Source organism: Telopea speciosissima, chromosome 4 (genome assembly GCF_018873765.1).
Source record: "Telopea speciosissima isolate NSW1024214 ecotype Mountain lineage chromosome 4, Tspe_v1, whole genome shotgun sequence".
In the NCBI taxonomy this organism is placed as follows: Eukaryota; Viridiplantae; Streptophyta; class Magnoliopsida; order Proteales; family Proteaceae; genus Telopea; species Telopea speciosissima.
In genome coordinates this window covers 5244829-5264935 of record NC_057919.1, presented here as the reverse complement: position 1 = coordinate 5264935, position 20107 = coordinate 5244829, and the positions used below count along the sequence as shown (strand labels likewise).

The window sequence follows — 20107 nt, the reverse complement described above, 5'->3', positions numbered from 1 at the left end:
ATTCGGATTTGTTCGTGGTTCTGAATCTACTTACTATGCTTCAAACCCTTCCTGAATGGTGACCAAATACATTAGGCATATAAACTGCTATGACTTTAACATTAACCAACATATGTATGATATCTTTCCCTAGAGTTGGAGTCACTGATCATCCTATTTCCATGCTTAACTCTGCTGATGCACCTGCAATGGGTACACAACTTTGGATTAATGATCTTACCGTGCACATGCTCAAGGGCCTGTGCATCCATATCAGCATCATCTCGAACTGTTGGGTCTTTGAAGTGATGGCACTGTTACAACTTACAACTACTTATCCCAAAAGCTCGAGCTGTTAAGTAAGGGCAACAATAATGTATATCAACATTCCCACACGAAGGCCTGTACACACATGGCCCTGCATGTGACACACACAAGGAAACACCATCACATGGCACCGAGGGAAGAAAGTGTAGGGGAACCCTGTTTCACTTCCCGGGGATCAAACACTTGATCAGTTGGAAGTCGAGAAGTGTAAGGAAACAAGGGGAAAAATGGAAGAAGAAGAAGAGAAGATGGTGCAATGATGTGTGTTTGAGTATTGTCTCCACCACACCTATATTACTTCACTAATGAGATAGAAGAAATTACATACACCTCCCTAGGGAGGTAAAAGGTAAAAACAGAAAATTATAATATAAGACAACTAGGTAACAAGCTAGTTCCTAAAATACCCTTACTACACAAACTCTAACATGACCTCCCCACTTTGATACCATGTAACAACTGCTTATTCCAAAAGCTTGAGCTATTAAGGGCAACGACAATGTATATCAACAGGGACACCTTCTATAGTTATATCATGAGAGGACCAAAAACTAAGGGGGTGACTTCCATTGACTGACTGGATTACCCATCATGCCATTAGCCAATCTAAGCTTCAGAGGTGCAGCCAAGATCTTCCCCTCCTTGGTTTCAAGAGCTTATAGTGGATTAAGCTTCTGCCTGGTGACTGATCCAGTTGACTTTGAGAGCATAACTGAAGCCCTATGGTACTACATGAAATGTGCTCCAGTTATTATTATTTTTTAGTAAATAAATATTGCCTTTCATGTGAATTTTGTTTCTTTTTTTTCCACTATTTGGTCATTATTAATCTGGATTTGTCAGAATTCTTGCTTGAGGATCTTAGCTATCAAGCCATATTTTTTTTCATATAGACGATGCTCAAGTGGAACTTTTCTTCTTTATGCGTATTATATTTTGGCCTTAATAGTCACAAATTTTGTATCCATTGGATCTTTGTAAAGTCTCCTTATTATATTTAGGCCTCAATTCAGAATTAATCACATAATTTTGAGGATTTTAGCTATTAAGCCATATTTTTACAATCGCAAGTGATGCTCCATTAAAATTTTGAGTTCTCCATGCATATTATATTTAGGTTTTGATAGAGAAATAATCACATAATTTGAGATCAATGTGTATGTAAATTATCTTAAAACTAATCTAGACTGTCCATTAATTTAGCATGATGTTATTAATGTTTATTGCTTTTCATTGTGAAATTATTTATGAATTATTCTTTCTTTGTTGCAGAGCTGTTGTAGATCACAGTATGGGGAAAGACCTCCCTTCTGTTTCTGTGGAAAGTTTTGAGTGTTTACCTGGTAGAGGTCTTTTTGCAACATTGACCGGCCTTGAGGTAGAGTACTTTTTGTTGGAATTCAGATGACTCTTACTGGTCCCTTATCTGAAATTTCCTCTGGCAGTGTGAGTGAACACCTTTTCTTCTGCAGTGGAAATAGTTAACTCCCTCTTCCCCCCCCCCCCCCAACAAAAAAAAAAAAAAAAAACAGAAAAATGGCGAGAACTGTTCAACTACAACAAAAAACTCAGCCTTATCCCAACTTAATGGGGTCGGATACATGGATCCAAACAAAACAAAGTAGGGAAAACAGAGGTCTAAACAAAAAAAAAGGAGGTGGGAATATTGAGATGGTAAATGAGATGAGAAATGAAAAATGGGAAATAACAAATGAAAGATGGAAAATAAAAGAATATTGAAAGATGAAAGTAAGAGGAAAGAGGCACAGCCCAGCAGGTCAGAAGAATCCTAGCTAAATGGGGTCTGCTACATGGATCCTTGCCCTCCAATAGGCTCTATCCGAGGTCATACTTGATACAAGACCTAGACTATGCATCATAGTTGTCAAGGCGGCAAGGCGACCCAAGGCAGTGGAGGGGTGCCTAAGCACTTAGGCGATAAGGCGCCCCTAGGTGTTGCCTAGGCGACCAAGGCGCCCTCAAGTGCTATTTTTATTTCCCCCTTTTCTAACATTATTTAGTGTGCTACAATATTTTACTATGCTACAATATATATCTTATATCATAAAAAATCAACATTAAGTCTTCTCAAGTCATCAAAAAGCAACATTAAATCTCCTCAAATCATAAAAAATCAACATTATGCCACATCAAGTCATCAAAAATCAATATTAAGCCACATCATGTCATCAAAATTAGCATAGAACTAGAAGACAACAGAGCTGAAGAAGCAAGCCATAGGAAGTTTGAAACAATCAAAACATACATTTGGTTTATACTAGTCTCACATTTGGTTTATACTATTCTTAGAAAATATATTCTTATCTAATAATAATTAAATTGCCTTTGATTTAGAGGGATGTTCTTGTTCTCTAAGAAGTTAGACTAGTCAAATGATTTTATTATTAGATGAGACTTTTTGTATTAGTTAGAGCATAAAACCATTTTTCCAACAAATCCAAAATTGCTTAAATCTAATTTATATTGAAAAAGTTATTTTCCGGTCAAACCTTATTTGGTATGCGCGAATGCTGTCAAAATCGCTCTGAATGAAATTTTTTTTTAGATATCAAAACAAATGAATATTTTACCGTACTTTTGGTTTTTAACAATGTTTTACCATATTAAGATTTATAGAATTTTTAGATTTGAGAAAAACTCCAGCATTTGAAAGTTGAAAATTTCACCTACTGCCAAAAATCCAGTTTTTGTTCTTGAACGAGGTGTTGACTTTTTATTCTTTTGGAATTTGATTTTTTTAACTATTTTTATTGGATTCAAATAGGGGTTTTTTGCTTAATTATGAATAATGTCTTAAGTAAATGAAATACCAAATATAAAGACATTTACTTAAATGATATTTGGCATAAATAAGGGTCAAATAGGGGTTCGATACCAATAAAACTGGTGCAAAGTGCCTTGCAATAAGGCAGAGGTCGCCTAGGCCCCAACAACTGCCTAGACGCCTAGGCGACGCCTTGACTACTATGCTATGCATGTCCTTACAACTTTTCCTATGGTCATTTTAGGCCTGCCCCTTAGCTCTTTTAGCTCCTTAAATCGGAATCATATCACTCCTTACTGGGGCATCCCTAGGCCTCTGTTGAACATGACCATACCACCATAAACGATTCTCTCAGAGCTTGTCATTGATCGGGGCAACTCCCAAGTCAGCTCTAATACGTTCATTCCTCACCTTATCCTTCCTAGTGTTTTCTGCACATCCATCTTAACACCCTCATCTCTGCTACACATAACTTCTCAATAAGACTCTTCTTAACTGCCCAACATTCTGCCCCATACATCATAATCGGTCATACAACAGTTCTATAGAACTTTCCTTTGAGCTTTAAAGGAATACGTCGGTCACACAACACTCCAGACACACCTCTCTGCTTCATCCATCTCACTTAAATTCTCTATGAAACATCATCCTCTATGTCACTTTCTTTATGTATGATTGACCCCAGATATCTAAAATAGTCACTTTGTGGTATGTCTCTTTCCTCAATTCGCACCATGTCAGTATCCATCATAGTGTGACTAAAATTGCACGTCATATACTCTGTATTCGTTCTATTAATCTTAAAGCCTCTTGTTTCCAAGGTTGATCTCCATATCTCTAACTTAACATTACTCTCTGCTTTTGTCTCATCCACCAAATCGATATCATCGGCGAAGAGCATACACCACGGGACCTTATCTTGAATGCTCTTGGTTAGGTTGTCCATGATAAACGCAAATAGATGAGGGCTTAAGGCTGATCCTTGATGTAACCCAATTGTAATTGAGAATTCCTTGCCCTAACCTCTCACAGATCTCACACTAGTCACCACGCCCTCATACATATCTTTAATGACATCTACATATTTACTCGACACCCCTCTTTTCACTAGAGCATGTTGGATTAGATCTCTAGGGACTCAGTCATAGGCTTTTTTTAGGTCAATAAAGACCATACGCAGATCCTTCTTGTTATCTTTTTATCTTTCCGTGAGCCTCCTCAATAAGTAGATAGCTTTTGTTATGGATCTACTTGACATAAAGCCAAATTGATTCACTTAGATATGAGTCTCTCTTCTTAAATGAGCTTCAATAACCTTCTCCCACAGTTTCATAGTGTGACTCATTAGCTTTATGTTTCTATAGTTATTATAGTTTTGGGTATCACCATTATTTTTGTAGATTGGAACTACAATGCTTCTCCTCCATCCATTTGACATCTTCCTTGTTTTCCATACTTTTATTGGAATCTTTCCTGGGCCTGGTGTTTGCCTGCTTTCATCTTTCTTAAGGCTTCTTTAACTTCCTCCACAGTAACCTTTCGTACATATCTATGACGTGTGGTATCTTGTTGAATAATGTAATCATCCGGGTCATTTCTACTCGACCTATATCCATTTAGTCGGTCACAAATATACTCATCCCATCTCTTCACAATGTCCTCATCCCTTACCAAAATTCTTTCATCATCACCCTTTATACACCCCACCTGATCGAAATCTCTACTCTTCCTTTCTCTCATCTTCGTTATCTTATATATAGCATTTTCCCTTCTTTTATGTTTAGGTTGATATAGCGATCCTCATATTTCTTCACCCTAGCCATCCCCACAATCTTCCTAGCTTCGTTTCTGACATCATTATACCTCTTTTTATCCTCTGTTTCCTTAGTCCTTTGCCAAGTCTTAAAACAAACTTTCTTGGTCGTAATAGCTGCTTGAACCTTATCGTTCCACCACCAAGTCTCCCTAGGGTCCTGACGACTACCCTTCGCTTCCCCTAGCACATCTTTGGCAACCCTCTTAATACAAGTCATCATCTCATACCACATCGCATTGGTGTCTCCTTCAAAGTCCCACTTTCCTTGTTTGACCACATTATCAGTAAATGTCCATATGTACTCCCCTTTTAATCTCCACCACCTTATCTTAGGGTGCATAGGTTCCCTCCTCCTATGCTTCCGTGCATTGAGACACATATCCAGGGCCACCAGTCTGTTGGGTTGTTAGGCTCTCCCTAGGGATAACCTTACAGTCCTTGCATACCATTTTGTCTGCCCTTCTTGTTAGGAAGAAGTCAATTTGGCTGGTATGATTTCCACTTGATAGGTAATTAAGTGTTCCTCTGTTTTTTCAAAGAAAGTGTTCACAATGGAAAGATCATAAGCTACCGCAAAATCCAAGATTGAGGTCCCGTCCTCGTTTCTCTCTCCAACCCCATAACCGCCATGGACACCTTCATATCCTCTACGATCACTCCCAGCATGTCCATTCAGGTCACCTCCAATAATAATTGATTCATCCTAGTCAAAACCCTGCAATTAATCATCCATGTGTTCCCAAAATTGTTGCTTACTACTTTCATCCCATCGTACTTGGGGTGCATAAACGCAAACAATATTGACAACCTCTTTCTTCAAAAATATTATGTTCATTCATTTCTAGGTTTATATATCACGTGGTCCCATCGGATGATGTATATTTTGAAGAGACAAATATCTTGCCAGATACAAGCTGAATTCTTTACCTGTTGTTCCAAGGGATATCTTTCCCTTGAGAAACAACAGAAGAGAGTGATCAAGATGGAATAGTTGTATCTAGTTTTATCCTCAAATTTTGCATCCATGCAATTAATACCTGGGTATGCTACTGTATATAGGCAAAATGACATTAATGACAAGTGTAAAAGTTGCAGGTGCACTCTCATCTCTGTGTGAGCCTCTCTGTAGAGTTGGTCTCTTTGGTTTCTGTTCCTGCAATTTCTCTGCTCAATGATAGATTTGAGTGTTTGAATTTAATACCTATAGAAACAGAGTGTTGAAATATGAGTGGGTTAGAGCTTCCTCATGATTCTATTGCTCTCTCCGAATGAATATTCTTATCCATATTTCACCTTATTTTAGTTTGTTTTGGTTGTAATGTGAATCTACATTCATTTTCATTCTGTTATAGTCAGGAATTGGAGGTAGTGAGCTCTTGAAAGCTTCACTTGGTTCCATAGAGTACATTGCCTCGCGATGTAAATCTGTGGATGAGTCAAGCAAGATCAAGGAAGCTGTGAGCACATCTGCTTATGGAAATAATTTTGTGCATGCTGCTCTATCTGTCAATGAAAAGGTGAATCGTCTCATCAAACACCTTGCTTATTAACTTGCTATCTGTCAATGTCAAGGTTATTGTTTCATCAAGCATCATGCTTATTTAACTAACTCTGAAATTCATCCCTGATATCTTAGTGGCTCACTTTGTTATTCATAATCAAATTTTGGGTGACCTCATGAACCCTAGAATTCATTATGTTTGCTTCTATTGCTGGAATAATCGGAAAAATGTTTTCATCAATTCGGAACTTCAGAGTAGTCTTGAAATCAAGGAACCACTGTAGTTGAAGGTTGCATTGGCAATGACTTGTTGATTGATGTGATGAGCCAAGACCTTATCAACTGCTTCTTTTCCCTCTTTTTTCGTTTTGAACATTGGCTGCATTGAGTTAGCGAGACTGGGTGGGTGAACTAGTCGTTTTTGGATGGACTTATATCTAGTTAATCATTTTAGGTTTTCCCTTAAAACTTAACATAGAATACAAGGTATTTTTATTTATTTATTCCTTATAAGAGACAATGTACTTGAAGAAAGAGAAGAAAAAAATGAGAATACCGGGAGAACCAACCAACACAAAACACAAAACACAAGTGATGCAGCAAGGACTCTCGGTTGGGCTAGGGCATCTGCCCCAAATTCTGGGTTTATTCAAACCCATATCAAGTAGCCTATGCCTGGGTACACCCTTTTTTTTTTTTATTAACCTGTGCCAGCCCATTCTGCCACATCGACCTGCCTTAATGGGAGGAAAATATTTTCCAGAATAATTTCCATATTTCCCAGATTTCCATGCAGGTTAAGGAGATAATGATCAGATCGTGTGGGCCCCACGGCCAGCTAGCTAGTAGATTAAGATTGACGATTAATTGACCGTGTGGGAGGAGGATTAGACAGCTTTATTAGTCCTAAATTTTAGGAAGTTTTTATATCTTGTGTGGGGGTTTATTAGCTAGAGATTAGTTTTTTATTTTATAGGTTATTAGTAGTTTCTTTTTTCTAGGGTTCTTTATTTGTTAATGTAACAGAACTGAAGCTAAAAATTAATCTGCAGCAAGAGAACTAGAAGAAGAAAGCAAAGAAGAAAGAAGAAGATCTGAGAAGAGAAGAGAAAGTAAAACCGAGAGAGAGAAGCCTTCTCACGATTTAGTTAAATCACTAAATCGTGAGAGACATGTTTATTTATAATAAAACTTAAGTGAATTACAATAGAAAACACCCAAAATACCCTTGAGACATAAAACTAATTAGAACTAACAAGAAAGAACCACAAAAGACATAAATAACCCCAAGGAACTAAACACGATAATCTTAACACTCCCCCTCAAGCTGGAGCGTAGACATCACCAAGATCCAGCTTCGAACAGCCACTTGCAAACTGTGGGTTGAAACAAAGCTTTGGTAAACATATCTCCAAGCTGAAACTGGGATCGAACAAAAGGAGTAGTAATCAACTTCTTCAGAACAGCATCGCGAACAAAATGACAGTCAACTTCAATGTGCTTGGTTCGTTCATGAAACACAGGGTTGTTAGCAATATAGATAGCAGCGTGGTTATTACAGTACATCTCCATGGGCTGATCACTGAAATAACCAAGCTCATGAGTAAAGGAACGAACCCACATCAATTCAGCAGCTGTGTGAGCCATAGCTCTGTACTCAGCCTCTGCACTAGAATGAGCAACAGTAGTCTGTTTCTTTCTCTTCCAAGTAACTAAGTTACCACCAAAGAAAGTACAATAACCTGTAGTAGATCTACGATCACCATCAGAACCAAGCCCAATCGGCATCAGAAAATCAAACAATGCTAGTGTGTCCATGACGGCGATAGACAAGCCCCTTGCTAGGAGCACCCTTAAGGTAACGTAAAATACGACAAGCAGCCTCCCAATGAACTTGCCTAGGCGTCTGCATGAACTGACTGATAACACCCATAGCAAAAGAGATATCAGGACGAGTAACTGTAAGATAGATAAGTCTACCGACCAGGCGTTGATACTGGTGTGGATCACTAAAGGCTATGTCATCAGAAGCACCAAACTTGACATGAGGATCTATAGGATTATCAATAGGTTTACAACCCGTCATACCTGTCTCATCAAGTAAATCAAGAACATACTTCCTTTGGGACAAGCTTAGACCGTGAGAACTGCGAACAACCTCAATGCCAAGAAAATACCTGAGGTTACCCAAATCCTTAATCTGAAAATTGTCAAGTAGATATGTCTTCACCTGTGTAATCCCAGAAACATCATTACCAGTAATAATAATATCATCAACATATATTGCTAAGATGACCACATTAGACCCCTGTCGTCTAACAAAGATAGAGTGATCAGAGTAGCACTGAGAAAATCCACAACCAGCAACAACACTGCTAAATTTTTCAAACTAGGCACGGGGAGACAGTTTCAGTCCATAAATTGCCTTATGAAGGCGACAAACTCGGACACTATCCTCCCCCTAAGCAACATAACCAGGAGGTTGCTCCATATACACCTCCTCCTGCAGGTCACCATATAAGAAAGCATCTTCACATCCATCTGGAAAAGGGGCCAGTCAAGGTTAACAACCAAAGAAAGCAAAATACGAACTGAATTCAGCCTCGCATCAGGAGAGAAAGTCTCAAAATAATCGACCCCATAGGTCTGGGTAAACCCCTTGGCAAACAAACGGGCCTTGTGCCGCTCCACAGTACCATCGGGATTGTACTTCACCGTGTACACCCAACAACACTTAACAAGATCCTTACTAGGTGGTAGATCAACCAAAGACCAAGTCTTACAAGAGATGAGAGCCTCCATCTCCACATCCATAGCATTTTTCCACTAAGAATGAGACATAGCAATGGTATAAGAAGTGGGAATAAAAGTAGAATGTAATGCAGTAACAAAATCACGATAATGAGGGGGAAGATGAGAAAGAGACACATAATTTGCCAGAGGATAAAGAGGATGGGTAGTGCAAGCATAGTTGTCACGTCGTCACGGCGATCCAAATAGGTGGAGGGGTGTCATGTCGATATATCGACATGTCGCCCGCCATGGCGATCATATCGACCATGTTTTATTTTTTATTTCTTCTCTTTTTAATGTCATTTAGTATGCTATAATATATACCCTATAACATAAAAAATTAACATGAAAGTGTACTACTAATCTACTATGGTTTAATTCATAAAAGTGTAATATCCATTAGTGTATATGAAATAATGGACTATAAAATAATTGATAGCAATAGTCTTGCTGATAATGAAGTTGAAAAATCATGAGAATTGAGATATGATTCATATGAAAGTGACTACAAAAGTAACAAAACAGAAAAACAATTACGAGAACGTAATTTATATTAAGTAAATAAAGCTAAAACAACCCATCTAAATAAAAAAAATAAAAATTGCTGATATGAATATGTAATTGTGTATTAGTCAACAGTGTATTAGTGTTTTCTGTTTGATGTTTTTTTAAATTTTTTTTATGTTAAGGAAAAAGCATTAAAATAAAAAATGGTTAAAAAAAATTAAGTTTTATAATTTGAAACAACCATGTCGCCCGATATGGCCATATATCGTGGTATGGCGGCGACGACATGGAGGCCATATCGGTCGATATTCTTACATCATCCATATCGGTGGTCTATATGCCCACTTCTCCAGCGATATGACGCCATGGCGTCGATATGGCGACGCCATGACAACTATGAGTGCAAGTACGAGTACCTTTTCTCTGAGCAATAGGAAGATCATCAACACCAACAGGAGGATCTGCAGTCAAAGAATCAGCTGGTGGCAGTAAAGGTGGGGCTGCAATAGGTTGAAGTGGGGGCAGCGGCTGCTGTTGGTGACGACGCACATAAACCTGTATAGGCGGGGCAGCTATCGGCAGAGGAAGAGGAGCAGGGGCAGCAACCCGACCAACTTCATCAAGATTAACATCAACAGAGGAACCAGCAAAATAAGGGGAACTCTCGAAAAAAGTAACATCAGCAGAAATAAACTGTTGGCGAGTAACAGGGTCAAAACATCGATACCCCTTCTGGGTACGAGAATATCCAAGAAACAAACACTTAACAGCCCGAGGAGATAACTTATCAAGCCCTGGACGAAGCACATGAACAAAACACTGATAACCAAAAACACAAGGAGGAAGAGAGAAAACAGCCCGATCAGGAAACACTATTTTGAAAGGAATTTGATAATTTAGAACAGATGAAGGCATACGATTAATCAGAAAACAAGCTGTCAACACCGCATCTGCCCAATAGAGTTTGGGAACATGCATATGAAACATCAAAGAACGAGCGACATCTAACAAATGGCGATTTTTGTGCTTTGCCACACCATTTTATTGGGGTGTATAAGAGCAAGAAGTTTGGGGAAGAATGCCATTGTCAGAACAAAAATGAGAGACCTCACGCTGAGTTAATTCAAGGGCATTGTCAGTGCGCAAAGTTTTTAAAGGAACACCAAATTGAACTCAAATTTCATTATAAAACTATTTGAAGACAGATACAAATTCAGATCGATCCTTCAAAAGGTACAGCCATGTCATCCGAGAGTGACCATCAATAAAACTAACAAAATAAGAAAATCCTAACCGACTTTTGACCCTACAAGGACCCCAAATATCCGAATGAACCAACTGAAATAAAGAAATACTCCTAGACTCTAGACTCAAAAGGAAAAACAGTACGATGATGCTTGCCAAGCTCACAAGCTTCATACTCGATACGGGAGACAGACTTGCAACTGGGAACAAGGTGTTGCAGCTTAGATAGGGAAGGATGTCCCAGCCGATAGTGCCAATGTAAAGGAGATACGCCAGGAGAAGTAGCAACTGCTGCAATGGATGTAGTTCCCAAATCAAAGTAATAGAGGCCTCCCTTCTCATACTTGCCACCAATCTTCGTCTTTGTTGCAAAATCCTAAAAGACACAATAAGAAGGATGAAAGGTTATAGAACAATTCAAAGTTTTAGTTAATTGGCTAACAGACAAAAGATTAAGAGGCAGCTTGGGAACATGGAGAACATTAGTTAAAGATATGTCAGAAGACAAGGAAACTTTCCTATGACCAGTGACTGGTATAGAGGAACCATTTGCAATAGAAATCCGAGATGACATAGAAGGTTGCATGTAAGATGAAAACAAATTAGGCTTACCGGTCATGTGAGAAGATGCTCCGGAGTCAATGACCCACGGAGAGGATGAGGATGCGAAACAAGCAGTAGTACCTGAGTGGGCAAGGACAGCGGTAGATGTAGAAGAAGAAGCCTCAAGTTGTTGGACTCGTTGTACGAGTTGAGAGACTAAATCATTAGAAGAATTACCACCATCAGTAGAGGATCCCGGGGCAGTGTCGGAAGAGTGCACAGAAGCAGCCCCTCCATCAGATACAACAGAGTTTGCAAATTGCTCACGGGCCCACTGTGGTTTGCCATGTTTGAGCCAACACTTATCAATAGTATGATTAGACCGATTACAATGAGTGCACCATCGAGAACTAGCATCAACAGAACTAGAACCAGCAGTGTTAGACATAGTCCCACGACCTCCAAAACCAGCTCCACGGCCACGCCCAAAAGTAGAACTACGACCGCGAGAAGAGGTACCACCACCACCACGGCCACGCCCTCCAGTAGAAGTGAAAAGGGCAGAATTATCTTTGTTGGTAGGAGCTGAATCAGACTTCACCAGTGAAGGGGATACAACTCTTTGGAGCTGCTAATATGCTTCATTCATAGAGGGGATCTTCTCTCCAGTCAACAATTGACTTTTGACTGATTGAAGATCAGAATCTAATCCAGAGAGAAATTTGGCAACCAAAAATTCAGATCGTTGGGACTTAATTACAACAGCATACTTAATTACAGCAGCATCAGTAGAGATAGGCTGGTATACATTAAGTTCTTCCCACATCCCCTTCAATGAACTGTAATACTCACCAAGGGATTTTCCATCTTGTTTAAAAGAGAAGAATTTCTCATAGAGATCATAAATTCGGGACAGATTTGTATCTTGAGAGTAGCTTTGCTTGAGTTCTTCCCAAACACCCTTGGCAGTTTTATGAAACATAACATTAGAAGCAATGGAGGGTTCCATGCTATTCCAAAGCCAGCAAAGAAGGGTTGCATTCTCAGCCTTCCAATCATCATATTTGTCATCAGTAGATGTCAGAGGTTCCATGGTAAGGTATTTCATCTTCCGGCGAGCAGTGATATAGACCTCAAAGGCTTGAGACCAAAGTAGATAATTAGAAGCACCATTCAGCTTCACACTGGTAATCTGAATGTTAAAATTGTCGGTAGAAGACTTAGTATCAGCCATTAGGGAAATTAATAGATGCAAACACCAATGTCGATAACAGCTCAAGAGAAAACAAACAAAAAACCCTGATCAGGGTAAAATCGATAGCCTTGAAGAATAGGGCAGAACAGCCCAATACAGAAGTATAATCTTTGATGATTACCAGCAATAATGATGTATAATCACTGTAAATCCAGCAGCAAGAATGAAGAACAGATCCCAGAAAAAAACAAATCGATTTCCACAGGATTTTGGAATATCGATTGTCAGGGTTTTAGGGGCAAGCAAGGAACCAATCTTCAAGGGCTTCGAACAGCAGCAGGGACATACACAAGCAGTTGCAGCATAGCAGAGAACTCTAGTCCTTCATGAATATATGACTAGAGTTCAGATCAATATAAGCAGCATATGGTTGCTGTAGACCACGATATAAACAAAGAGGTGAAAAACCTTCAAAACAGCAGCAGCAAGGAGAATCTCGTGGATCAGAATTTAATGCTCTGATACCATGTAACAGAACTGAAGCTAAAAACTAATCTGCAGCAAGAGAACTAGAAGAAGAAAGCAAAGAAGAAAGAAGAAGATCTGAGAAGAGAAGAGAAAGTAAAACCGAGAGAGAGAAGCCTTCTCACGATTTAGTTAAATCACTAAATCGTGAGAGACATGTTTATTTATAATAAAACTTAAGTGAATTACAATAGAAAACACCCAAAATACCCTTGAGACATAAAACTAATTAGAACTAACAAGAAAGAACCACAAAAGACATAAATAACCCCAAGGAACTAAACACGATAATCTTAACAGTTAACTAATTAGATTAGGATTGTGTTGCTTTGTAATTGTTTCTAATTAGGAAAACATGTAGAATGCTGTAATCGATTTTAAATTTATAAATACAAGGATGTGTCTGGATTCTATAGCCAACAAATTGAAAAAAAAAAATGAGTTTTGGTTTTGAAACCATGTTACGCTGTGGGATGCAGTTGGGGGGGGGGGTGAGATACCTATACCTGTGAGTGGTGAGAGGCCCAAGGGAGAGAGTGAGAGACTCAATCCTATTTATCCATCTTCTTGTACCTTCTATCTTCTATTTTTTCCCCTATTGAATTCTGTATTGGCATTCTATTCGGGAAATTACTGATCTATCAAAGACCAACCAAAGGGAACCATCTTGCTGGAATTTCATCAGATTAGTGAAGGATTATTCTGCTGGAACTGCTGATCGATAAAATACTCAAAACAGAGCTTGTGATTTGTCTTGAAGAAGTTTTCTTGCTCAGATCCTGCCTGGGGTAGGTCTTGTGACTTAACCTTACATTACTGTCAACTAAAAGTGTAGTTGGAATATTTTAGATATCAGGTTCAAATCAATGAATAGATGACTGGAAACTCGATCAATTGAATTCTGGTAAGATCTGAAACCACCAAAGATTTAGGTTCTTAAAACATAACGGCTAAACAGCCCAACTTATCAGGGGGTTGAGTCTGTCTGTTGCTGGTACAATCTGTGCTGTCCTTTGGGTCTGGCATGGAGGGGTTGAGGGCCTTATATTTCTTTTCCTTCCTCTTCTTTCTCTGAATAGAAGTTTCTTTCTTGCTGATAAAAAAAATGAATTGAATACAAGAGCAATTTCTAGCTTGAGATTCAGAATGAGTTGAAACCAGAACCTGAAATTTAGAAAATCATAATCTGAATCATTCAAAATTTGAATCAGTTAAAAAATTAGATAAATAAATCTAGAAGTAGAAGATACCTGTGAAGTAGAGGCAAGAGAGAGAGAGAGAGAGAGAGAGAGAGTACGATTCACCATGAGTAGTAGCTAAGGCTTGACCATCAAATCCTAGTATGAAAGAGAGGAACCATTCCTGTCAAACATGTAAATCTATTTTGTAACCATAAATTCATCTTACAGTTCACATAAATAAACCTATGGCTGAACCTATTTTAGATGTCAATTTGACTTCAACTTTTACTCTTAAAAGCACCTAAACATAATTCTAATATGAAGCCTATTTATCAGCTTTCAGCTTTGTAAGACCCATTAAATTATCCTATCTTATCCAAAACAAACTCAAACTAGTTCTGGAATTTTAAAAGAAAACTAACAATTATACCCCCTACCACTAAAAACTAATCTCTTGTGATTTGATCTACAACACAAGGCTAAAATGCTCCAGTGTGTGAAATTATATTATAAACTTAAGCTCTTTAGAATGGTTGGCGCTGGCCTTTTTATCAATCACACACATACATGTGTGACACACTTTGCCTCTCAACCATAGGCACACACAACCCTATGGCTGATGCAGCTCCAAGTAGGAAGAAGAAGAAGAAGAAGCCCTGAACTTAGGGCTTGATTAGGGAGCCATAGATTAGGATTATTATTTTCCATGCTTAGTTTATTTTCCTGTTTTTAGATTGAACCGGTTTAGAATTGGTTGCACCTAATTGGTTCAATTGGTCTAATTTAAGTGAAGTGTTCCTATTGGTTAATAGGTCCTTATATCCTATTGGCTAGTATGGAATTTTCTTTTAAATTAGTTGTTTTAAGTTAGATGTCTTTTAACTTAAGTTAGTAGGGTTAAATAGGTCTTTTACTATTTTAAGTTATTAGTTTTAGTTTAAATTCCTTCCCTTCCACGATTTTGTGAAGGAGAAGTCATTAAGTTGTAGTAGGATTTGGCATAAAGCCACATTATAAATAAAGTACATCGTGGAGGGCTCCCCCACATCGAATTTGAATTAAAAAAAAGACTCTTACTACTGGCTGATTGTTGCTGCTGCTGTTCCTGCTCCTTTGTGAGTGATATCCTTGTGGATCTCAAGGTGGATAGGGTGGGTGGATTCCTGTGACTCCTTGCATCGAGACGATCGGGAGGTTCCTTCAATTATCAAGCTGCTGCCGGTGGATTCCTGCTGTGAGTTTGAAGTTTAATTCTGTTTTTTTATTCCTTCTCCTTCCCCATTCGATCCCTTTATTTTTAGTTTGAATCCCATAAACCCTAATTCATCTAGAACCTGTCCAGCCTTCATCCTACATCAGTTTTCATCCAAAATTTAACCACAGATCCCTTACTGCCCTCCCTCCACTCGACCTAACCTGCAGCCTCAACTGTCCATAAAAAACCCTAATCCCTTCTCCATTAAAACACCAAAAAACCCTAAATAGCCTAATTCCTGTCTAGAGCTAACCACCCATCAGAATCTGTCCATATTACAGTCGAACCTCCCTCCTACACACCTGAACATTCGACCCTAACCCCTGATTCAGATTCCCATTATAAACCCTAGTTTTGACTACTTGGTTGTTTCCCTAAAACCCAAACCCTATCCCTAAAAATTCTGGAAATTGAATCTTGTTTCAAAACTTGTTAAAATCTGTTTTAATAGCTTCCCCAAGGCCTGCCTATCAAAATCAGATATACATTACCCCATTCCCCCATACCTAACCCTAGAATTTAACCTAGAAACCCTAATTCTGCCCAGCCAAACCAGTAGCCTTATTAGATCATGTTGCTTGGCCTCTAATAGGATCCTTCTCCTATTTAGAGCTACATTAATTTGGTATCCAAGCCATGGCTGAACATCCAGTGCTGCCACAACCACTCGATCCTTTGGCAGCAATGTTAGAGATGTTTCAGAAATTTACTGCTGACCAGAAGACTTTGGTTGAAGATTTTAGAGCTGAACAGAGAGCTATTGCTGAAAGGCTGCAAGTAATTGAGCATAGACAACTTGCACTTAATGGGGACAGCAATGTACCCAGAAGAAGACAGGTACCAATTCCATTCAGTGGTACAGAGGCTGCTTGATAGAGATGGGAGCCCCAGAGATGACTACAGGGGTTATAGAGATGGACGCCTAGGTCACAGGGGCAGATTCAGAGCTGACCGAGATGACAGGGATGGTAGAGATCATTACAAAGATCGTCGGAACAGACCTAGATATGCCCATGAACCTTCTCGGGAACACAGAGATCACCACCGAGGCTACAGAGACAGAGATAGAGAAGACCGGGACAGAGACAGAGGTCAACAGCCCACTTTTGAGGAGTATATGAGGTCCTACTTCACTGGAGACCAGGGTACTAATCGACGCTATACAGACAATCAAAAGGTGAAGCTTGAGCTGAAAGCATTCGATGGTCACCCTGACCCCCAGGTATTTTATGACTGTCTGGCTGCAGTAGAAGATTATTTCGTCTGGTATGACCTGTTTGAAGAGAGGAAAATGAAGTTAGTCCGTGCAAAACTTGTCGGACCAGCACGTGAGTGGTGGAGAACTACTGAAAGAGAGATGGACTTTAATGGTACTGCACCCCGCACTTGGGAAGACATGAAATACGACCTGAGTAAGCAATACTTGCCAAGGCACTTCAGGTCTCAGCTGCAGGATCAATTCAACTCCCTCCGCCAAGGGACCATGACTGTGACTGAGTACATGAGGAAATTCGATGCTCTTTCTTCTCGCACTGGCATTAGGGAGGAGGGCATCCAAATGCTTTCCCGGTTCAGGTTGGATCTATCAAGTGAGATCAACAGGGCAATTGGGGTGGTTGACTTTGCAGACGTTTGAGATTGTTTTGAGAAGGCCTTGAAAGCAGAGGAGCTATTAGCTTCAAGTAAACAGCCGGGTTCTACCTCCAAGCCGGCCTACATCAACACTGGCACCTTAAAACAAGGTTCTTCTATAGGCAGCACCTCTCGCCCTACTGTTCCCCCACGTGTGGATGATAAGGGCAGAGCTCCTATGGGCCGAAATGACCTTTTCACTTGTTATTACTGTCAAGACAAGGGGCATATGCTAGGGACTGCCCACACTAGAAGAAGTCTGTCAATGTGGCTGAAAAGGAAGGAGTTCAAGGTGAAGGTGAAGACCAGGGCGGAATTCATTTCCATGCACTTCCTTCTGATGATGATGACGATGTGGCTGCTTATTTTGAAGATGAAGATAATGACCCTAGAGGTGTTCATGTGATCCTTCAAGAGGCTGCTGCCCAGCCAGAATTCCAGCCTTCTTCATCCGTCAAAGAGCTGCTGTCCGCATACAAGCTTGAACCATCTGCTGAAGATGAACTCAAGAAACTTGATCCTGATTTGGAAGACCATTCAGTGATCTCCAGCCATTCATCAGAGATGAATGCTTTCAAGACGAGGAGAGTTGATGCAGCTCCAAGTAGGAAGAAGAAGAAGAAGCCCTGAACTTAGGGCTTGATTAGGGAGCCATAGATTAGGATTATTATTTTTCATACTTAATTTATTTTCCTGTTTTTAGATTGAACCGATTTAGAATTGGTTGCACCCAATTGGTTCAATTGGTATAATTTAAGTGAAGTGTTCCTATTGGTTAATAGGTCCTTATATCCTATTGGCTAGTATGGAATCTTCTTTTAAATTAGTTGTTTTAATTTAGATGTCTTTTAACTTAAGTTAGTAGGGTTAAATAGGTCTTTTACTATTTTAAGTTATTAGTTTTAGTTTAAATTCCTTCCCTTCCACGATTTTGTGAAGGAGAAGTCATTAAGTTGTAGTAGGATTTGGCATAAAGCCACATTATAAATAAAGTACATCGTGGAGGGCTCCCCCACATTGAATTTGAATTAAAAAAAAGATTTTTGCTGCTGTCGGCTGTTGTTGCTGTCTGCTGTTGCTGCTGCTGTTCCTGCTCTTTGTGAGTGATATCCTTGTGGATCTCAAGGTGGATAGGGTGGGTGGATTCCTACGACTCCTTGCATTGAGACGATCGGGAGGTTCCTTCAATTATCAAGCTGCTGCCGGTGGATTCCTGCCGTGAGTTTGAAGTTTAATTCTGTTTTTTTATTCCTTCTCCTTCCCCATTCGATCCCTTTATTTTTAGTTTGAATCCCATAAACCCTAATTCATCTAGAACCTGTCCAGCCTTCATCCTTCATCAGTTTTCATCCAAAATTTAACCACAGATCCCTTACTGCCCTCCCTCCACTCGACGTAACCTGCAGCCTCAACTGTCCATCAAAAACCCTAATCCCCTCTTTTCCATTAAAACACCAAAAAACCCTAAATAGCCTAATTCCTGTCTAGAGCTAACCACCCATCAGAATCTGTCCATATTACAGTCGAACCTCCCTCCTACACACCTGAACATTCGACCCTAACCCCTGATTCAGATTCCCATTATAAACCCTAGTTTTGACTACTTGGTTGTTTCCCTAAAACCCAAACCCTATCCCTAAAAATTCTGGAAATTGAATCTTGTTTCAAAACTTGTTAAAATCTGTTTTAATAGCTTCCCCAAGGCCTGCCTATCAAAATCAGATATACATTACCCCATTCCCCCATACCTAACCCTAGAATTTAACCTAGAAACCCTAATTCTGCCCAGCCAAACCAGTAGCCTTATTAGATCATGTTGCTTGGCCTCTAATAGGATCCTTCTCCTATTTAGAGCTACATTAAGGAGCCACGCCAATACCCATCCCTATTTTGTCTGGACTTATATGACCAAAATAGGGCAATTGATAGGAGTCACACCATTACCCACCCCTATTGGGTCAAGACTTGTATGACCGAAATAGGCAATGGATAGGAGCCGCGCCACTACCCACCTCTATTGGGTTAGGACTTGTATGACCAAGATTGCCCCACCTCAACCTGCTGGGCTCCAACACGGCCACCTTGTAAAATTGAAACCTTTTAATAGTTAGAGGGTACCCATATGGGTAAAGTACATATCCCCTTATTTGGTTGTGATGGTTTTATATGTTTTTCTGCGAATGCCTCCACCTCTTTTTAAAACCAAAAGTTGTTTGTGAAGTAGGGTGTTTTGGTTTTTGAAAGTAGTATGTCCTACGTTCCTTCCATTTATTTGAGCATATAGAGGCAAATCCAACTCTTCCCGTTCCTGGTCTGTGTTCCAAGTCCTCTGTATGTTTCATGGGTGGACCAGGTTGAGAAATGTCATCTTAAATGGGGCGGCTTCGGATTTGGATGATTTCCGTCCTGGTCCATTGCCATCCCTAATTTAGAGGTCTTTGATGTAAAAGATTGAACTACTACAGAGTTTATATAGACTGAAATTTAAATCTTGCCCAAAGTAGGAATGCCTATTGTAGATAGATATCAGACTTACTTATTTAATGAACATAGAAACTACTTAATTAAGGAAACTAATTCTCAAATCCTGATGTAATTATGACTGAGTTACATTAGAAAGAAACTTATTAAAGATAAATAACTAAGTCCTAATAATTAGAAACAGGATTGCAACTGACCCACTCTAAATGAAATTAAGTCGATAAGGAAACCAAAGGAACCCACACAGTTGGACTATTATGGCTGGAAAAAGATGCCCATTACCTGGCCTTCTCTAATTGAGCAATTAAACTCTCTTTTGGACCTGTTAGCTCACTGCTTGCA

At 39.4% G+C, this 20107-nt stretch overlaps 1 protein-coding gene across 1 annotated transcript in view; it reads left to right on the top strand.

Moving 5' to 3' along the window:
- Window positions 1–20107, top strand: part of LOC122657304 (probable cadmium/zinc-transporting ATPase HMA1, chloroplastic) — an 82545-nt gene that overhangs the window by 47554 nt on the left and 14884 nt on the right. The window contains exons 8-9 of the mRNA XM_043851957.1: window positions 1579–1684; window positions 6260–6424. Coding sequence (XP_043707892.1) covers window positions 1579–1684; window positions 6260–6424 — 271 coding nt within the window. The remainder of the gene's footprint in view (window positions 1–1578; window positions 1685–6259; window positions 6425–20107) is intronic.